The sequence below is a fragment of the Dermacentor variabilis genome, chromosome 3, assembly GCF_050947875.1.
Source record: "Dermacentor variabilis isolate Ectoservices chromosome 3, ASM5094787v1, whole genome shotgun sequence".
Classification (NCBI taxonomy): Eukaryota; Metazoa; Arthropoda; class Arachnida; order Ixodida; family Ixodidae; genus Dermacentor; species Dermacentor variabilis.
Window position 1 is genome coordinate 142593966 of NC_134570.1, and position 20324 is coordinate 142614289.

At 45.4% G+C, this 20324-nt stretch overlaps 1 protein-coding gene across 2 annotated transcripts in view; it reads right to left on the reverse strand.

Annotated features, from left to right (window-relative positions):
- LOC142576348 (uncharacterized) overlaps positions 1-19820 on the reverse strand; it is a 79493-nt gene extending 59673 nt beyond the window's left edge. Inside the window, exons 1-2 of one of the 2 annotated variants that reach the window (XR_012826832.1) lie at positions 19663-19820; positions 14528-14577 (exon numbers count right to left, since the gene is read on the reverse strand). Coding sequence is in view for 1 of the 2 variants with exons in the window: in XM_075686446.1 (XP_075542561.1) it covers positions 14528-14577; positions 19663-19682 (70 nt within the window). In the remaining variant the exon portion in view is untranslated. The remainder of the gene's footprint in view (positions 1-14527; positions 14578-19662) is intronic. The other variant, XM_075686446.1, reaches the window with a different exon arrangement.
- Between the last annotated feature and the right edge of the window lie 504 nt (positions 19821-20324).

The following is a 20324-nucleotide window of genomic DNA, read 5'->3' on the forward strand; positions in this document are numbered from 1 at the left end:
GCTGCATGTCGCTCATCCTACTTTGGCATTGCGACAAGCTTTTACATGTTTGAAAATATCAAGTTTTGTGTAATCACTGCTCTAAAGCTGCACAAAAGATCTATTCGCTCTGCAATCTTTATTTTTACGATGGCAGGTTAAAGACCCACTTTTCATTGGCATCTGCACCACGTTTCTCCCGATATGTAATTTTGCCTTGATGGTTCATGACATCTTCACGCACACCAAGTTCTGCAGAGCATTGGATCTGCATTGTTCTACTGCTTAAGAATTAGGGCACCATTATGAGACGAAAATATATAGTTTAGCTATCCAGAATAACGCTGCCCCCCCAAAAAAAATATGCACTGAACCTCTGGCACATGCATCAACAGTGAACAGAGCAAACAATCTGAAGTATTTTCTTCATGCAAGCCAGCACACTAAGATTCTCAATGCATTTTCATTTCGCCAAAAATGCATAAGCACAACCGGCTTGGCGCAACATCCATATCTCGCGCTGCAACAAATTGTGCTAGGCCTCGCTGTTTCATAGTGCGGCAGATAGATGACGCATGACTAAAATTCAGTATTGTGCATACTAAGTAACTTCACCAATTTAGAGTCCCAAGTTATTTATGAGGTTAGCATTCACAGGTTACTTCACATAATTTGTGATATCCATCTATCTATGTGTACTCTTTCCCAAGAAAGTGAGCCATTTGGAAGGCACCCTGACAGACAAGTAGAACAATCGGCAAAGAATCAGCAACCAGCGAAAAAGTCAGTATTATAGGGAGCAGCATGTGAGATGTCGGTAATACAAAATTTAGGTCAGCTATACAGAAGTGACAAATTTGGCAATATGGCGTGTCTAGACATTTCTTCAATGTTAATCACAGTAACGCTGACATTGAAGGAGCGTTAATTCCTACGTACTTTCCGTTGACACACCCGACTACGTTCGTAATGTTTCCGCGAAGTAGGAAGAATTCTTTTAAATATGCCCGCTCAGCCGCAGTCTTTGGGAAAGCTAGCCACCGCTTACGCACGGCTGCATCGATAAGCGCGTGAGATACATCCCTGACACAGCGGCTAGCAGTAGTTTGATGACGTCCAATGTAACGCTCGGCGCCGACGCTTCCGTGAAAACTGCCAGTCCCATAGAAATGGAGGCCTAAGAGGGCTTGCTCTACGACGGTGAGCGAATGAAGCCCGCCATGCTGTCTCCGCAGACGAGAGTCTTGGCCTAGCTCGTCACACAGCCAGCGCACTGATGTCTTCGACAGGCAAAAATGACGCTGGAACTCCACGTCGGTCATGCAGCTGAACGGGTCCAGACAGTCATACAGACGCTGGCTGCCGCTGGATGCAATGACACAGGCTGCTGCTGACGCCGCCATGTTCCCGAGTTGAACTCGGAAGGGGTTCCGCGATGTACTAGTTCAGCACGAGTTCGCCTGTCAATCAAATCCAGAGGTCACGCCCCACGCGAGGCATGTAACCCTTGTGCGCGCACCCACCACGGTTGGGCCACGCCCAACTTATTCCGCAACAGCGACGCGGTGTCGAGCTGAGAGGCATCAACAATCTTGACGCCGACATAAAACACGCACAACGCACTGTCATCGGTGACGAACTGAGCACCACTATCAAAAACAAAGCGTTGACTGTCGCTGGCTTATGCATAGATCTTCTGGGGCTGAGATTGCCCCACAACACGGTTTCAGTGCCCGCATTGTGGCGACGTAGCGCACAGTAAATAATTATCGGCATGTCACTGTAGCTGCAAGCAAGGCGTCGATGTGCCGAGGGGGACGAGGATCCTGAGGAGTGCGTATCGCAGCAGTCGTTTGAGATGGCTGCTCTGTCATCAGTGATGTATCGGAGCCACAGAGTCGTAAAGACGATCAGCGTCCGAGAATCACTCGCTCTTCTAGACCCAGTGCAATGGCATTTCTTCATCACAAGCACTGCGCACTCAACAGTGCCAACACCTTTCTCCGTTCGAAGTCTCATTTCATAACTGCACACATGAGCCCTCACCTGCCAAAATGCGACTGCTGCAGTGTCGTTACGATATCCATCTGTGATCGCTGCTGGCTCCAGCAGAGGTAATCCGCAAGCACCTTGGACTGCACAACACACTCAAATACTGCGTACATGCGCTCAGATAATATCAGCAGGCCGCCGCTCTGACCAGTGGTCAAGCGCGAAAAGCCTGAAAAGGCATAGAATCGGAAAAGGCATCGCTACAAAATACCGGCGCTGCGCCGGTATTTTGTAGCGATGCCTTTTCCGATTCTATGCCTTTTCAGGCTTTTCGCGCTTGGCCACTGGTCAGAGCGGCGGTCTGCTGATGCGCCGGTATTTTGTAGTGATGCCTTTTCCGATTCTATGCCTTTTCAGGCTTTTCGCGCTTGGCCACTGGTCAGAGCGGCGGTCTGCTGATATTATCAACGCTATCAGGCGGCCGCGTGTGGTGGATGATAAGAATAGCATAGAATAAGGCATAAGGCATCGCTACAAAATAGCGGCCCAGAGGCACCTTCACTGGGCAAGCGATTCCAAGCGATGAATTGTGTAGCTGGGAAGCACCCACTTCTTCGCAATGTATCGCCGAGGCTTCGTGCACAAAGATAAACTGGTACGTTTTCACTGAACTGCGTCACTACGGACATGCTACGGACGCTAAATAACGCACCGCCATTTTGCAGCGACAGCCGTTGCTCCCATATTTTTGACTAATCGGTCATGTTTAGTTGGTAGAGCGGGGGCCTTAATAGCCTAGTGAAGCGCCTGCGATGAACAGCCGTACCGTGGCGCTGCGTTTCTATTCCCCTAAAAGAGAAAGAGTGGTCATGACCCTGCATGGGTCATGAGTGACTTTATTGAGAATAGCACTGCAGCGCCCCTAGGCTCTTCGTATTAACTCCCTCGTGCGAGCGACCCACTTCAATGTATCCGCTTATAAGCTTTCACCTCACTGTCGCCACTCGCGGCCAGAAGTGCAAAATGTAATAATTTGCTCATTCTCTGTTTGTCATCAGCAATTTCTAGAATTCAAAACGAAAAACAGATACTTAAAGAAATAAAAATGTTCGTTATTTTATTTGTTGTATTTTAACGTATTCGTTTGAGTGGAAGTGTAGGTGCAAGAATGCGCCGCAGGAACCCTGTTCGAATTCGATGGAGGATAGAAAGATAGTGCCCGAAAGAGGAGGCACTATCTGGACGCGCCCAGGAAAGGCGCGGCAAGCGGCTCACGGCAAGTGCGCAGACAGACAGCGGGACAGTCACGGTATTGCTAAGTTGCGATAATCCGTTGATAACGATACGCGGCGCTGGAGCGTTTCGTTGTGCAGCCGTCTGCGCTTGAAACGTGGAAGCAGCGTGCCGCGCCGCGTGCGCTCATGTTGTCATACGCGGCTTTTTGTCTGCATATTTTTTTTACCTGTAGCTTTTGCGCGTTCCGCGCTATCTCCGTTCACTGACTGCCGTCGAGCAAACTCGGGTAAAACTCGGGTGAACGAGAAACTTGACGCATCCTGCATAGCACCCCAGGTTCGGTTCTCAGTGTGTCTATATTTTTATAATGTGTTTTTCAATGCTTGTGCGACGGGTGTAACCAATTTCCTATAATGTAATTTTAAGCAATATATATGAAATCGTGTGCAAAACAACTCTGGGTGGCACCTCCCGATAAAAAAGATGCTTTTGCATAACATTGCGCCCTAGGCCGTGCAACCTTGAGCCGCGTAAACTTGAGCGTCTCAGTAAACCGGATAGACTTGACCTGAAATACCGCATAAAGATTTGACGTTACGCATGCCGTTTTCCAAGCGGCCTTTCTCTGCAGCGGATCGGGCCGTTTAAATGAGGGCCGCATAAAATAGACCGCATAATATGTAGGCCACTTGGAGTGAGCCATTTAGAAGCGTTGAAATTTTGATCTACTTTGCGCGTTACATGTGTGGTTTTAGGCTCGCACTGATAAAGAGTGTGAGCCGAGCCCCAAAGTAGTGCGGTCAAACAAAGCTTCTTAAACCGTGACCTGCCACGCTGGAACAATTCGAGAAATTGGTACATGACGCATGCGCCAGGTGACTGCATGGGCTAGTTAGCAGTTTCACGAGAGAAATATGTATATGGTCGTCGCTTGACAGAACATGCAGTAGCCGTGCTCGAAGTCGGGCGTTTTATCCCATCGCGGCCCACACATTTCTTTGTATTGAATAAGTCCTAAACGATCCAAAACCGGAACGTATAGAAATGTGTGAGCCAAGATGGGATGAAACGCCTGACTTCGAGCACGGTGATCCGATGTTCCGGTAGGTAAAGATTCTACGCATACTTCTCTCGTGAAAATTCCAACTAGGCCTTCGAGTCGCCCGGCGCATGCAGCACGTGACAGTATCCCGCATTCTTCCAGTGTGGCAGGTCGCGGTGTGCGATTCTTTGTTACAACGCACTATTTTGAGTGTTGGCTGGCATTCCCCACTCATTTCCTCGTAGCATACAACGCTAGAGAGAAGCTGTGCGACATTGTAGCGCTTTCATTTACAATTTAGCTCGTACAGGTTTTAATGTTTCAATAAATATCTGGCTATCTGCATTTTCTAACGTGCTGCTGTTGTACTCCACTTTTATTGTTTATACATCTTCCTTACAGGAGGTCCCCATGCAGGCTTGTGCTCTGACCTCCGTCTTGTAAATTGATGGATGTAATTTTTCTATTAGTCAATAAACACTGATTGATTGAGTCATTGATTATTGATTGACTGCCGTAGTTCAAATATCATTGACATTTCAGCATAGACTGTATGATATAGACATGCGTACATACAGTTTTATAACACATATTCGCTGCATGCTGGCGTGGGACACATAGCTGCTCAACTTATAAATTGACATTTTGGTCTATCTGGTAACGAATTACGTAAACGCAAACAAAGCTGCCTAGCCAGCTACCTGCGAAATGTTTCGCATAATCTCGATTGCCAGAGTATGTGGGGTCTGCGTAATTTATTTCGTTCTATGCCTTTCTATGTCCAAGGTTCCCATAGAAATAGCCACACGTCGCATGGGGTGATTAGGTGCACTCATGCCAGCGACGGTAGTGATGCGTCTCAAGGAACAGCATTGCCGGTAGCACACTGCCTTCTTTAGTAACTCAGTTTTGCGCACTATACCTTTTCTAACATAGAGCGACAAGCGGGCTTCCGGGTGTCAATTTTTCAGTAATCTGAATTATGTTAGGAGTTGCCTTTCATTCTAGCGGTGCCCTCCCCCAACTTCCGCAACAAAAACAGAAAGTGCGCGAAACGATAATGGGGTCTGTCAATTTCTAAATAAGCAAAGCCTACGGGTGGCTGTAATAAAAGGAACGTCTGTCTGGGCGTGGAACCATCTTCTTTTTTACTAATCTGTATCTTTTATGCATGTATCTGTAGTGCTAGAGCATCTACAGCATTTTGAACCATTAGATTATCACAAGTAATTGCACTAATGTTTGTTACTGTGCTGCGAAGTTTTCTTTGCAAAGTTAGCATTGAGGGTGAGGTCTTGATTTGCGTTAAAGTTTACGTTCTATAAATGGCTATGCCACGTGCGACAGAGATGGAAGCCATCAAACGTGACTATGCGCAGCATACTTCACTACAAATTGACGTTTTACACTATAATTGCACTTGATTACCAAATATTAGCAGAAAGTTAACCCCAAACGGAGCAGTGAAAAAAAAGACAAGGACGAGCAAAGGTACATATACAGGACGGGTGCAGTACGTACATTTCTCCGTCCTTGTTTTTTTCGCGCTGCCCTGTTATGTATTCAAGAATGCACCAACTAACCTCATTTAACTCAGTGTTAAGTGTAAATGCTTGCTGCATATAAAATACCAGGTTTATTGAATCCTTTTAAATTTCGCTTTGTGAGCTTTGGTTGAAAAAGACGCTTCACAGATTGCAGGAAGAAGATATCGAGCTGGACAAACATTTTGATTAGGCTAGAGCACTTGTCGTTCCAAAGAAAACCGGGCCCTACACCGGAACTGAGACTACCGGAACACCGTCAATCTGTCGACAAGAACGCCGTCGTTCCCGCTACCGATGCCTGAAAAAGTATTGAGCACGATTCACTGTGGAAATAGATTCAACGCCTTGGACATGACCCAAACCGAAAAGCAGTTGAAAGTAAGTGAACAAACTTCAGAATTGAAAACTATCAGCAACATCAACGGGTCTCTCAAAGTCAACAGACTGCCGTTTGACACAGATGCAGCAGCAGTGGTCTTCCAAAAATTGATCAGGCAAGTCAACACTCGTGAAATCTGTGGTGTTTACGTCTATCTTGACGATGTTTGTTGTAAGTCGCGCCTGAATTATTGAGCACGCAAGGCGCTTAGACCTTTTTCTTAAAAAGCTAACAAACAGTCACCGGCGTATCAGCAAGGTGTTTTCTTCTTTTATGCGGTGCCAAAACTGAAATTTCTCGGACACAAATTTTATGGTTAGGGTGTCGACTCTAATAAAATGAGGTGTCAGCAATTGCCGAAGTACTAGCGCGCACCAACAAGCAGGAACTTCAGTCTTTTCTATGGCTGTTAGCGTTTTCTGACCGGTTCTTAAAACGTCGGGATACTGTGGTTTGCGGCCTATACCAACTCTGTATAAAAAGTTTGATTGACTTGGAACCCGTGTCATCAAATGTAATCTGACGTTCGAAAGGATTACACTGAATGTGCACTATTTTAAGGCACTTCGACGAGAGGAAACCCTTACTGCTATTATGCGATGCATTCCCATACGATGTGGGTGCACTTCTCTCCGGAACTTAGGACCAAGAACGGGAAGCCTCAATTGTTTTCGCATCACGTACCTCATCGGAAGCTGAGAGCAATTACTCGCAGCTAGATGCTTGGGCTTGTAACGTTTAGGCAGCCGAATACTTCACCAGTTCATTACCGGCTATAATACTATAACTGAGCACCGGCCGTTATTGCGTCTTATGTGTCCTAAGAAGGCCGATGCCACAGATGTTGCTGGAAACGATACGTCTGTTTGTCAAAATATCAGCGTACGAATACGAAGTCATGGCATAAGAAGCTTCCTCCTTGATAACAACACAGTGATAACAGTGATAACACAAGATAACAAGTGACACAAGTGATAACTCTGATAACAAGTGACACAGTAGTAGAGTCAACAAAGTTATGCATAATATTAAAGTAAATCTATTCAGCCGTCCAAGAAGGCACCGTGCACAACCTCATGGATGATCACTGCAACACAGAACGCAAGCGCGCTGTGGTGATGAGATGCTGATTCGGGTAGGACTTTGTGGACCAATCATATCCGTCGTTCTCGCAGGACTCGATAAACATTGTTTATTGTAAAAGTGTTTCTATGGAAAAGTCGCTGTTTCGCCAAACGCGAAGCATCTATTGCAGTAGAAAATTGAGACAGCTATACAAAGTGAGGATAGTAGTTGCATCGGCCTTGTAAGAGCTTGTTAACATTCTCTTGATAACTCAATTGACAAGACACGGTGTCACGCGCACAAGCGAAGACGAACACACCTCACTCGATTACTGCGCACATTACGTGTCAAAAGGCTGAAGTGCGAATGAAAGCGGGGCAGCAGCAGCTAGAAATTGACTTTCCTGCTGCCTCTTGCTTCAACGCGAACTATGCGGCGAGAAGAGAGCTTACACGAAGCGATTAGTTCTCGCTGCACTTAAACTCTGTACTCATTACAGATCACTTTGACGATAGATCCGGGGTGGCACGCCATGCGCAGCCACCGCCGGAGTAGAACGCACCCCCCTTCTCTCCGGTCTCTCCCCCCCCCCCCCGTTGCCCTGCACGCGACGCAATACGACTGACGTCCTCCCTATTTTCAACCCTTGCGCACGCGAATTTGAGCTACCATCGTCGGCTCACCCTCACACGCTTTCACTCGCACATACCGGATACGGCGCGCGGTGGAGTTGTTATCGCCATTGGACTTAACACGGAACGTCAACAGCGACAACGACAACAGAAACGCGTCTGGAGTGCCCATATAATTCGTATCGCAAAAAAGTGCGCCAGCTGTTTCATTTGGTGGCTTGATATTGACCACGACATAGAAACAACAGTTGTGAATTGTAGGCCTTACGTATGCAACTGCAGCGCGCCGCCAAGAGCATCTACTCTAGAAGAGGAAATACCAGACACGCCTAAGCACACCCTGCCTATTGATTTACCTTGACCTATCGGAGGGCCTATCTGTCTGGTGGTTAGAGACGTGTACACCAAGTAGCGAAATGAGACACATGAGCAAAACGACAGTGGCTGGAGTTATCGGCACCGTCCGCCGTGTGCAGTAATTATTTACTACGTTTGGGCTGCTTCGAAAGGTAGCCTTCGTCAAAGAAACTAAATTTGTGTAAGTTGAAATCCAGAAGCTTTGAAGAGACAGCAGTATCTCGTCAAGAGTCATTCTATACAAACAATCATTGAAAGACTGATCTCCATGCGCCACATCACTTCCCTAGAACACGGTAACGAACGGACAAGCCGAGCACTACGTGGGCAAGCTAAAACGCGCCCTTGAAAATGATCAGACTGCAGCGCTGCATAGTGCACTTTCTCTTCAAGCAGCGCAACACTGGTCAAAGTACAAAAGGCAGGAACGAAAGCTTCCTTGCAACAAGAGTCGAAAAGAGACGACGCATGCTCGCCGACCAGTTTCACAAAAAATGGCGCCGTTTCACCCGAAACGCGAAACACCGATTTCCTTATAAAATTTTTGGGCACTTATAGGAAGTAAGTGTAGCAGTGATATCGGCCGTACACTTTTGTAAACATTCGCTTTCTTAGTAAATTAACAAGCATAGTGTAATGCATGCACAGGCAAATATAACAAACCGACTATGGACACTCGCTGTTAAAACGCTGGTGTGAGGAAGGGTGGCAGCAGAAGCCAGTGAATCGCCATTTGTGCCTCTTGCTTTAACGCAGACTAAGCGGCGAGAAAACAGCTCGCACAATTCGATCAGTCCTCGGTGGACCTAAACTCCGTATCAACCTCTCATCGCTTTGAAGATAGAGTCGAAGCCACCGCCCTCAACCAAGCTATACAAAGTAGCCTTAAGGTCACCGGGCTAGGCTTCCGCGTTGCGTTGTCAAAAATTATAGCGCTGTCTGTCCTTCGTTTGCTGGTGCTTGACGCACAGTTTGGTGAATTGCAGTGAGATAGGCGTCAAAGTCGAGATTTTCTTCGATGATGACGTCAGGTAGCATGGCATCGAGCTTGTTCACAGATTTTCTTCTGCAAACCAGCTTGAATGGCGTCACTTGCGTTCCTTCGCGCACTGCCGTGTTATAGGCAAAGGTTAGGTATGGAAGGATAGCATCCTACGTTTTGTGTTAGACGTCGACGTACATTGCTAAAATGTCGACGAACGTCTTGTTCAGCCGTTCGGTTAGGTCGGTCGTCTGCGAAGAGTAGGTGTTTGTCCTTCGGTGACATGTTTAGCTGTAATGCAAGCTGAATTTTGTAATCTCAGCTGTAAAAGCCGTTCCTTTGTCGGTAATGAAGACTTCACTCCTTCCATTCCAATACATTTAGGAAGGGCTTCCGCTTAGGCCTACCGGATAAGGTACTCGGTGTGCATGGTGACACACTTGTTTCCGGTTGTTGACGTCGGAAAGGCCCCCAACAAGCTTATCCCGATCGGCTGAAACGGTCGGCAAGGAAGCTCGATAGGCTTCAGCAATCCCACTGGCCTTCTTGGTAGTGTCTTGCATCGCTCAGAGTATCAGCACGTGTTTACGTAATGGTCGACGTCGACGTTCAAGCGTGACCAGTGGTATGACCAGTGCGAGCGTAAGAAAAAATGTGACATTAGTTATCCTGAAGGGCATGGAAAAAGTCTATCCACGGGGCTGAAGGCACAATCAGAAGGTAGTATCTAGGCGGTTACTGGCGAAAAATTTTTTACGTGGACGCAGTTTCCCAATGAAAACGAAGACAATCGGAGATTAAATGCCCTTGGGACAAAGTCGGTCATCCGTTCCAAGAACTGGGCAAGGCTTCTTTGCTCCAGGTATGCTTGCTGCTGTTCGGCGAAATCAGCGAGCATTGTTGACCCTAGGGAAGAGTCGTCATCCTTGTCTTGTGGCAGCAGGTCAGCAGGAGCGTGGGGGAGGCAGGTCTGCATCAGAGTGTTTTTGTGCATCACAGTGATGTCAAATTTTTGGAGTCGGAGGCGCCATTATGATAGACACCTTGAAGAATCCTTTAATTTGGCTAGCCAACACAGTGCGTGATGGTCGCTTACGACTTTAAGCGGCCTGCCATAAGGTAAAGGGCAAATTGTCGTGGTGCCCCAAAATGCGACAAGGCATTCCTTTCAGATTGTTACATGTTTCATTTCCGCTACCAACAGAGCCCGGCTTCCGTAAGATATGAATCTTTCAAGTATGCGTTTCCTCTCGACTAGGACACCATCAAGGCTTACGCTGCGTACGTCTGTGTAGATTTCGATATCGGACTCTTCGTCTAAATGAAACTGGTGGTGACTACTGGCGTCATTCAGTTCACCAATGCCTCGATTTGCGGTGCTGCCCACCTAACCTCGACGTTAGATTTTGTGAGAAGAGTAAGAAGCGCGGTGCTAAAAGAGATCTAGGCAAATGGCCTATAGTAGCCACAAAAACCAAGAAACCTGCGCATGGCGTTCTTGACGACGGGTGACGGAAAATCTGCAATGGCAGCTGTCTTCTGTGGATTAGAAAAAACTCCTGATTTGATGATGACGTGGCCCAGGAACAGAACTTCGTAAGCGAAGAGACATTTCTTCGGCATCAGCGTCAGCCCAGATGATTTGATGGCCTCAAGTACTCTCGCAGGGCTGTTAAGGTGTTCTTCGAAGTTTGAGGCTAAGACTACGTCGCCACCAAGGTAGACTTAACAGGTCAGTCATTTCCAGTCAGCCCTATACTGTGTCCGTTACTCGCTGGAAAGTTGAGGGTGCCAAGCAAAGACCAGATGGCTCGGCCCTGGATTCAGAGAGGCTGTCTGGTGTGACGAAAGCAGTCTTGTCTCTATCCTTATCCTAAGTTTCGATTTGTGAGTAGTCCGGGTGGAGGTCCATGGATGAGAAATACTTCGCATTGTGCCGCCAGTCCAACGCGTCGTCTATCCGTGGGAGGGGATATTAGTGCTGTTTCGTGATTTTGCTTACGCGATGGTGATCTACGCGAAAACTCCTTTTTTCTACACAAAGACTACAGGAGGCGCCTGTGGGCGTTTTGTGGACTCGATGATATCGTCGAGCAGCATTTTGTCGACTTCTTGCCTTATATTTGACGTTCTTATGTAGAAACTCGGTAAGGTGTCTGGCGGAGTGGTCGAGCGCATACTTCGCTTACGACGTGATGCTTATAAATAGATAATAGTCGAATTCTTCATTACGGTATTACTAGAGACGACCTTTTACCTGCGCCTGCTTATACCTTCGAAGACTTGGATTAATATCGAAGGCTGGTTCAGGAACACGGACCGTCGTTGTAGGTTCGGCCCAATCCGAGAAGACCAACGTATCGATGACTTTTGTAACTTCTTCCGTGCATGCAATCGTCGTGCGCTTGTTCGGGTCCTTAATTTCTTGACTGAAGTTTGTCAGCTTACCAGCGCTTTCTCTCCACGCAAATGGACGATTTCTCTTGCCACGAGAATTCACGGTCGAGCATGGGATTGTTTTGGGTCACTCTGGGCTATGCTTTCCATGTCTCCCGTGTCTTGTGTTCCAACGGAAGTTATCATGCTGGTGTGAGGCGCGACAGTGACTTGACTTGAGACGACAACTGCGACTGCTACCGGATGGTTTCGCTTGGTCCGTGGATAGGGTTATCGGCTTATCGCTGATCTCTCGTTAGGTCTTTTCACTTTTGCTTCGAAGCTATAGCCGGCAGCGCTGCAGAAAAATCCGCCGGCGCTCACAAGCTGCCATGTTGTGTTTCCGTTGTTACCGCTTTAGTGTATACTAGCAGTAATTGCAGGTGCAGAAGAAACTAGTATGCCGATATTTGCGGCGCCATCGGTTGCGATGCAGCCGGGCATGGCCTATCCCACTCACCGTCAGGAGACGTGCACTGCAGCTGAACTTGTATCGCCGCTGCAACTCACGCTAACCGCTTGGCATTGGGCAACGGTGTTCACAAATGCAAAATAGACAAAACCCTTTTCGAGGAGAGATACTGCAGCAGTTATTTGTATCCCCAGTGCCGGCGATGCACTGCAGCTGGCCGGTCATGCGAAAAGCTCGTGCTGATATCTCGCAGCCTTATGACGGCAATTTGTGGGTCGGTCATGTGGCACGCCGGCAGACCTGTGATCTACTTTAGCGTATATAGCATAAGGGTTTGGAAACCTCGCACGTGCTCGACCCTTTACGATTCCGGGGGTCGCTGTGGCGCCACAATCTGTTTGCCGCTAGCGTGGATGCACAGGCTTCATGAGCAAACTGTATAACTTATTTTGCATTATTTTGGTGGCCCTCGCATGGCATTACTGAACATTTTTGTTCGCAGAATTACTTAATACCGTCGTAGAGACGCCTCCATTTAGCACAGGCTGCTACTTTGGCGTACGCAATCTGCAGTCGATTATTTCTTTTAGATGGGGGGGGGGGCAGGGTTGGATTGCTGTGTGCACTCTCGGCGCTTTATTTGATACATTCACTATTCGCTTGTTGTTATTCGAGAAAATTCAATTTTATTTAGTATAAGGTTCTTAACTCGAGCTAGTTGCTAGTAATCCATGGCTACACAAATAGTAAAATAGTAAAATAATACCAGTACAAGAAAGACGACACAGGACGAGAGCTGACCTGCCTACAAAATGAATTTATTATGTACATAGATATATTTACGGCCAAGAAACAGGAAGGCGAGATGAAGAAGGAGAACGGGAAGAGGGATGCAAGTATTTCAGGTATCAATTCGCCGACATGTCTCGTCTCTTTTTCTCATAAAATAAAGTTTTGCTACGATGTGTTCTCCTAATTGTTCGCTCTAAATCCTAGTATGAACATTTGAGAGTGAACATTTTAGCGTGAGCAAATTCTAGCTTGAACAGTTCTAAATGAACATTCTGCACTGCATAATTTGTCGGTTTTAATTTTTTAGGTTCTTCGCTAGTAGTGTACTTAACCAACCGCCGTCTTGTTGGAACCACAAAAAATTCAAGGCAATTTTTTTGCTACCTGCAAGTGTTTTCAGTGGTTCGTCGCAAGATTTCTTGGCGTTCGTTGTTCAGTACGCGCACTTTTTTTAATTTAGTTTAGAATTTAGCCCACATCAAATAATATGGGCAAGTGTTTCATTATGTATGTGTCCCAGCCTTTAGTGATGTCTTGTTACATTTTGACTGATATGGCTAATAATTATGGGTTTTCTTGTTTCTCCATGCTGTTTGCAGGTTTATGAGCTTTGTAGAGCATCGTACTTGTAAAGCTTTGGCCCCTGAAATCTCGTATAGCAAATACAGAGATCTAGAGTCATAAATGACGGTAAATAGGTATATTTATGTGGCAGTGCTTCTCATACACTGTCATTGCATGTGTGCCCGCATGTGAAAAGCGTGAAAAGCACTACCATATAAATGAAAGTTTTACTCAGGGGATGGTGGTCTCGTCTTTTAGGCTTTGGACCTGCACGTGCCCTTTAGTGATGAACATGGAATAAGCATATCTACCTACCCAAAAATTACTACAATTCTTCAAATTTTCATCTGCCTCCTCTTGAAATTACTGAAGCAGATTTTCAGCTCTTCTTTCATTATAAAACCATGAGACAAGCTGCCTCAAAAGGTCGTAGTACAGTAAAATAGGCACCACTGCAGTTCCTCTAAGCAGCTTCAAAAACTCTACAGCAGTTCCTCTATGTGCAATAAAGTGAAATAAGCTTTACCACAGCTACGCTCCTCGTGCACAGTAGAGCTAAACTATTTACGGCCGCTACTCTACATTGGCGGATTACATCAATGCTATTCCTCGTACATTACGTGTACTCTCGTAAAAGCTTTGTTTATTTGACATGGAACTACTCCACCCATAGAGTAGCGTTTAGAACGTTTGGACACCTTTGTTTCTTAGTGGTTTCTGAATTTATATTTGTGTGTATTAGCTTATACCACAAAATATTATAAATTTTTGCTGATGCCATTGTTTCTAAAGCTTTGCTCACAAGCTTTCTTCGTTATGCACAGGAAACTTTATTTTCCAGTCTTCACTAGATACCCACAATTTCAAGCAGGCTTTTAGAGTTTGGTAGGTGCTTTACCAATACTTGCTTGCCCCAATGTTACGATTACGTCTACATTACGTTTTTAGACTTCTTAAACTTCTTTGGACATCAGCTACATAGTCGAGCTGAAGGAGAGAGAAAACAATGCATACGTGGTAACAAATCTAAGCAACACGACGTCCTTGCGGTGTTGTACGTAGTAATTGTTTTTTGTTTGACAAATCCTACAACGCAATATTTCTGAACTTACCGGAGAAGCCAGGCTGCCAGCTGGAAAAGCATTTTTGCTTGTCAAGAAAACTGAAAAATGAACAAAAACAAAGAATGCAACAACTTTTGCATCGTACGCGTCAAAAACATGCAAAGCATGCATGACCACTTTTACGGAGGCGTTGATATCGGCTGTGATAGTGACGATACGCCCTGTGGGCATATCGTCACTATCACGTTACAGGGAAAATGTTTGGAAAAATTAACCCGTAGTCTGAATACTCATGATACAGTTGACTCACTATTTCGGATTCTGTGCTCGCGAGACTCTTTCGCAATAAGCTATGCTTCTGTAGCAGGTAGTCAAACATTGCAGGTGCAAACAATGGTGAGAAACTCAAGCTGCTAGTGAGTTTAGTACGTAAGAAAGCAAAGTTATCCAAATTGTTTGATACAAATGAATTGAATATACCGTTAAGTTAAAAAAATTCACATTTATATTGAATATAAATTTGAGCATTCAGTTCAATAAATTCGAAACGGCCTGTGTGGTGTGCGCGTGAGGTATGTTTCTTTTCTACGTCATGTGCGTAAATAGCGCTCCAAGTTTTTCCAATAATTCAAGGTAGTGACTTGCACATTTGGTGCCGTATATTTCTCACTGCAATATGAAGTAAACATGATGGGCGTCTTCTGTAGGAACAATGCGCTGTCTAATCCGTCAGATTGCCGCTGTAAGGAAGCTACCGATCGGTTAAAATAAGAAATAAAGTCAGAAGAAAGATAGAGCTTTGCGTCCTGTTGCTGTTCAGTCGACATGAATATAGGCTTACGATATTATTATGACGAAGATGAATGAAATAGGTGTTGTGTATATAACACTGTAAATGACAGAAGTCTTTCTTTTTAGATGCTTTCATGGCCGGCAGTTCATTGGAACACCTCGTTATGTGACCTACCGTTTCTTTATCAGACGAACTACCGATATGATTGGAAGCAGCAGCAAATAGTAACCCTTGCTGTAGTTTTTTCTTTTTTTACTATAGGCATGGTAAAGAATGGTCGAATATCTTTAAAAACAATGCTTTGTATTTGACTTGCCGCCGTGCTGAGCTTAATGCAAAATTTTATGGTTATGAGGCCAGCACTAATTGTTTTTTATTTTATCTCGTTATTTACACCTGGACTTGTCCAGGATCCATTAGGGTGCATTATGGAGGGATAAGATGCATGAACAAGGATTAAGGAGGACTACGTTGGATTGACCGGGTTTGTTGGAGAAGTACGGGAGAGGCCTTTGCCCTGCAGTGGGCGTAACCAGGCTGATGATGACGGTGGATCAAGGTAGTAAAGCCTACTGTAATAAACCATAATCCAGCTAATCATTCAACCACTCCAATCGGTATTAATCCTCTTTAACGTACCTTAATCCCTATATTACGTACCTTAATCCATGTTAATCGACCATAATCTAAATTCCTGTTTCATCGAACTTAATCCACTGTAATCCACCTTAATTCTCCTTAATCCTACTTCATGCATCCTAATACACGATAATTATCCTTAATGCACCATAATCCACCTTTATCGACTTTATTCCATCCTAATCCTCCCTCATTCACCTTAATCCACGATAAGTCTTAATGCGCCCTAATTCACCTTCATCGAGTTCGGTCACGGGACATTTCCTGTAGCTCACAACGCGACCTTGAAACAGAGATCTAAAGCTCTCGCTTCATAAGCCACACACAAAGGGATGTGCCACAAGCTAGATGAGAGGCACAAAGTAAAGCATCTCTTCATGTCTCAGAAAAATTGTCTGGAATATAGAACTCGACTCAAAGCTCCTTTTACATCAGTATTGCCCGTTCATACGGCTGTTATTGGCATTTCTCAAAAATTTCAACACCACTGGGGCGCGCAACTAGCCCAAAATAACACGCCTCCGTAGAATACTGCGTCCCGTCCACAGGAGCCCAGTGGACGGGACGAGAAAAAGCGCCCCGTGCGCAGCCGGCAGGCGAGGAGAATCGAAGAGGAAAGCGCCGCGAGGAGAAGAGTGTCGCTACTTTCAAATTATCAAGAAGCTTTACAGCCGCCGGAGAGGAACGCCCAGACTCCTACCCACGGAGGAAGGAAACTCAGGAGAGGCCCTGACGTCACTCTTTGTGAAGCTAAAGTGAAGCCGGAAGTTAGCGTTACTCGTGGCGGTGCTCCTCCTATTGTGCCAGTTCTACTCTCTTGTTTACATTTCTCGCGAAACCACGTCGCGCTGCGCGCAACCGTGCTGCTCGGACGCGCGCGCTCCGCAGCAATACTAAACAATCGTTAGCACGTTAGCATGATTCCGCCAGAGAGGGCAAAATTTGCCGCGGTTATTCCTTCGTCCACAGCCATTGCCGTGGCGCGGTACATTGCGTACAGCGTTGCATGCGCGTTTATTTCACGAACTTTAGTTCCTCCTGTCCCCCCTGGCCACAGCAACATCCGGTGGAGCACGGTCCAGATTACGCCGCGCAACAAAACACGGAGACCAACGCAATACTTGCACGCACGGCGCCTTTTCCACAGTACGAAACCTACGGAGCAACACGTGTGAGCGCACAGAAGAATAACAAAGTCGTCATTGTGGCCCGAAAGGCGTGGCCATTACGCCAAAGAAATAAAAAATCAGCAAAAAAGAACAGAACCTACTACGTCATTTCCTCCACACTTGTCTCCTAGCGCGCGGAAGGGGTAGGGCCTCTCCTCAGTTTCCTTCCTCCATGCTCCTACCCATCCCTCGCCTTATCGCCCGTGCCTCGCGCGTGATAGAACAGGGCGCGTTTCTACCGCGCCTTCCTCGCTCGCGCACGCGAGATTGAGCCGCGTTCGACGGCTCACCCTCGCTCGCTTTCACTCGCACGTCGACCACAGAAATGCGCCTGTATTGTTCATATAATAAAAACCACAATTCATCGCAAGTCCCAGCTGCCTACAGGCTATCATAGACTCGATTGGTAGCCTAATTCCACTGCAAAGTAGAGATACATGAATACCTGACGCACGAATCGCCGTGTTGGTGTGCGTGAAATACGCGCTTATGTCGCGGGCTCTCTGTAGCATGGTAGGAAAGTGCAGTTTACAATTATGGTGTGCATCCATAAGTAGAAGGAAACACTTGATAATCTGATATGCAGGAAAATTGATAAGAATAAGTCAGTACTTGCCCTCTCTGTCAACCTAAAGAAATCATTTTACACAACTGATCACAAGATATTATTTTACAAACTAGAAAGCGGTAGAGTTAGATGCCTTTACATAACATCTTTGACAAATATTTTTCTGACAGTGTAAATTGTATAAGAATCAGCAATGAGTACAACGAATCAATACATATTATTTACGGAATGCGCCAAAGGTAAATAGGTCAATATTGGCGCCATTATTATGTAACCTGAACACATATAGCCAGGCTCCCTTTCATATCGAATGTATTCCTTTATGCTGATGATACCGCAGTTGCATTACCGTGTAGAAGCTTTAATTAAGGGATCCGCCTTCTACAACAAGACACTGATTGGCTTTTAGATTGCTTTGCCTGGAACGGAATTTATATAAATCAAATTATACCAAACTTTTCACGCTTCCACAGACCATATAAGACAATTATGGCATCTGGAACTCTTTTTTCTGGATGATAGTGCTTGCCATGTTTGTTCGTGCCAACGCTAAGGCCATCCTCAAGTTTAAAATACCTCGATTTGTATCTGGATGATACTTTTCTTGGGGTGCGCACATCGACAGAATGGCACACAATCATATCGAAGCGTCTAAGGCCTATCTGTGTCTAACTATATGCATTGTGATCTGTAGGTGATATGTGTCTGTAAAATGCATGGTTTAGAAAGGTGTCGGTGAATCGGTTATGCGATATGGGTGGACAGCTTATAAGTTCTCTTTACAAATGAACAACCTTGAACGCTATCCTTCATAAAATTGCAGCCCATTTATCTTACGACAAACAATGCCACGGTGCAAATAACGTGACTATGAGCTCTTTCAGCACGCGTTATGTGGACGAGCAATACATTCTCGATGTTATTAAAAGAAACTACACGTATTTTGCGTTAAAAATTCATAATGTTCATAAAAATGTAACATTACGTCTTTTACCGGATTTTTACAAGCTATGGCAGAATTCGCCCTCTTAATGTTCCCTCTTATTTTATTAAGCTACGTGCTATACCTGCCCATGGACCACCGTATAACAGGGAAACGTTCTTGAGAACTTCGGTGCAATCTGCAGATATCTAGATACAAACATTTATTGTCAGCCGAGCCGATTCTCGCTATTGTTCTCAGCGTTCATCTACTGTTCTTTGCACGTATTATTCAATTTATCTGCCTTTCTTTTTTATTCATTGTATAAGCGGATTCAGTGTATAGGCATACAAGCGCTGTTTTATTTCGCTGGATCAGTGCACCCCACTTTTGACGCTGCCTAGTTACGCACACAAGCCACACGGCTTACGCGGATTGAATGTATCAATGATGTACACTTTGATATTGAATAAAAACACATTCTATTCTAACCATATTCTCGAATTGGCGCCCTTTGGCCAAGGATGCCCTTGCGCCATTACAACCCAGCAATCACCCAGGAATCTAACCGCATTCTTACCAATGATCTGCCAAATGGCTTGCAACTGATCCCTGAAGTGAGCACGCGGGCTCTGGTAAACGATTATTATTACAATAGCCTGATTGCCTGGTGTAACAGCGCCCCCACGTAAAGGATGTCCTGTGAAAAGTAAGATTGCTTCGCAATATGAATTTTGTATATGAAAGTTTCGAGTACACGTAATGGCGTGACCGGAAGTTGCCTTCACGAGCTTATCAGTGCACTGTCTCCTATTCGTGAAAATAAATGCTTTTTTCTTCGGCAACTTAAGTTACAAGCTTATGCAATGAGCGAATGCGTCTTTCAGACTACCAATGTATATTTTTTCGCTATTCTCAAATGAACCAGACCGCACTCACTTTCTGCGCTCTCTCCTAACACGACGCAAGGCATTGACATTATCGGACATGCATTGTGCGGAGAAAACGTATGCTCGCCTGAATAGTTTGTTTAATCATTAATAAGGCTGTCGGCTTCTACCCATAACAAAAAAGTGACAACCGAATACTCACGGAAAACCAAGGTGACGCATTCCAAAAGCAACAATGCTTGCATCACGCAGCCCTCAGCCACATGCGTCCAGAAGAAAAGTGAGTGCACATTCTGTGGCAACTAGTCTTCGTGGCAAGAAAAACGAGCCCTGAATTGACGCAAGCGGACTACCGTCTACGTCTCAGGAGGAGTACAATAGACTCGCTCCAAACAATAGATTGCATGTAGCTATGGTGCCAGCATTGTGCTAAACAGTCGTGTTTGTCAAACGTACTTTCCATGACATTTTGTGGAAGCTTTTTCGTGCTTCCTTAAGCATACCCCAAGCTTCAGTTCCTAGGTTCCGTCGCGTAGTATAGCAGTAGATTCATTATTCGTAAGAAAAACGAAAAATGGAATTGCAATACGATTTACTCGTTGCTGCGAAGCAGTGCAAAAAGCCTATGGACACATAGAAAAACTACTTTTTTTTGGTTTGCGCGAAATTGCAGTCACCTTTCTATGCCAATAAAATTTGCAGTGCTCAACATACAGTTCATAGTATCGCATAAACAAAAAAATCTGTTTACGACTCACCGGCAAACAGCTATATGTTATTTTCTTATTTACAAAATACTGCAGGCGCAAGTTGGGGCCAATGCAGGAGGGTTTTGAAGAGCACTTGTACAAACATCAAAAGAGT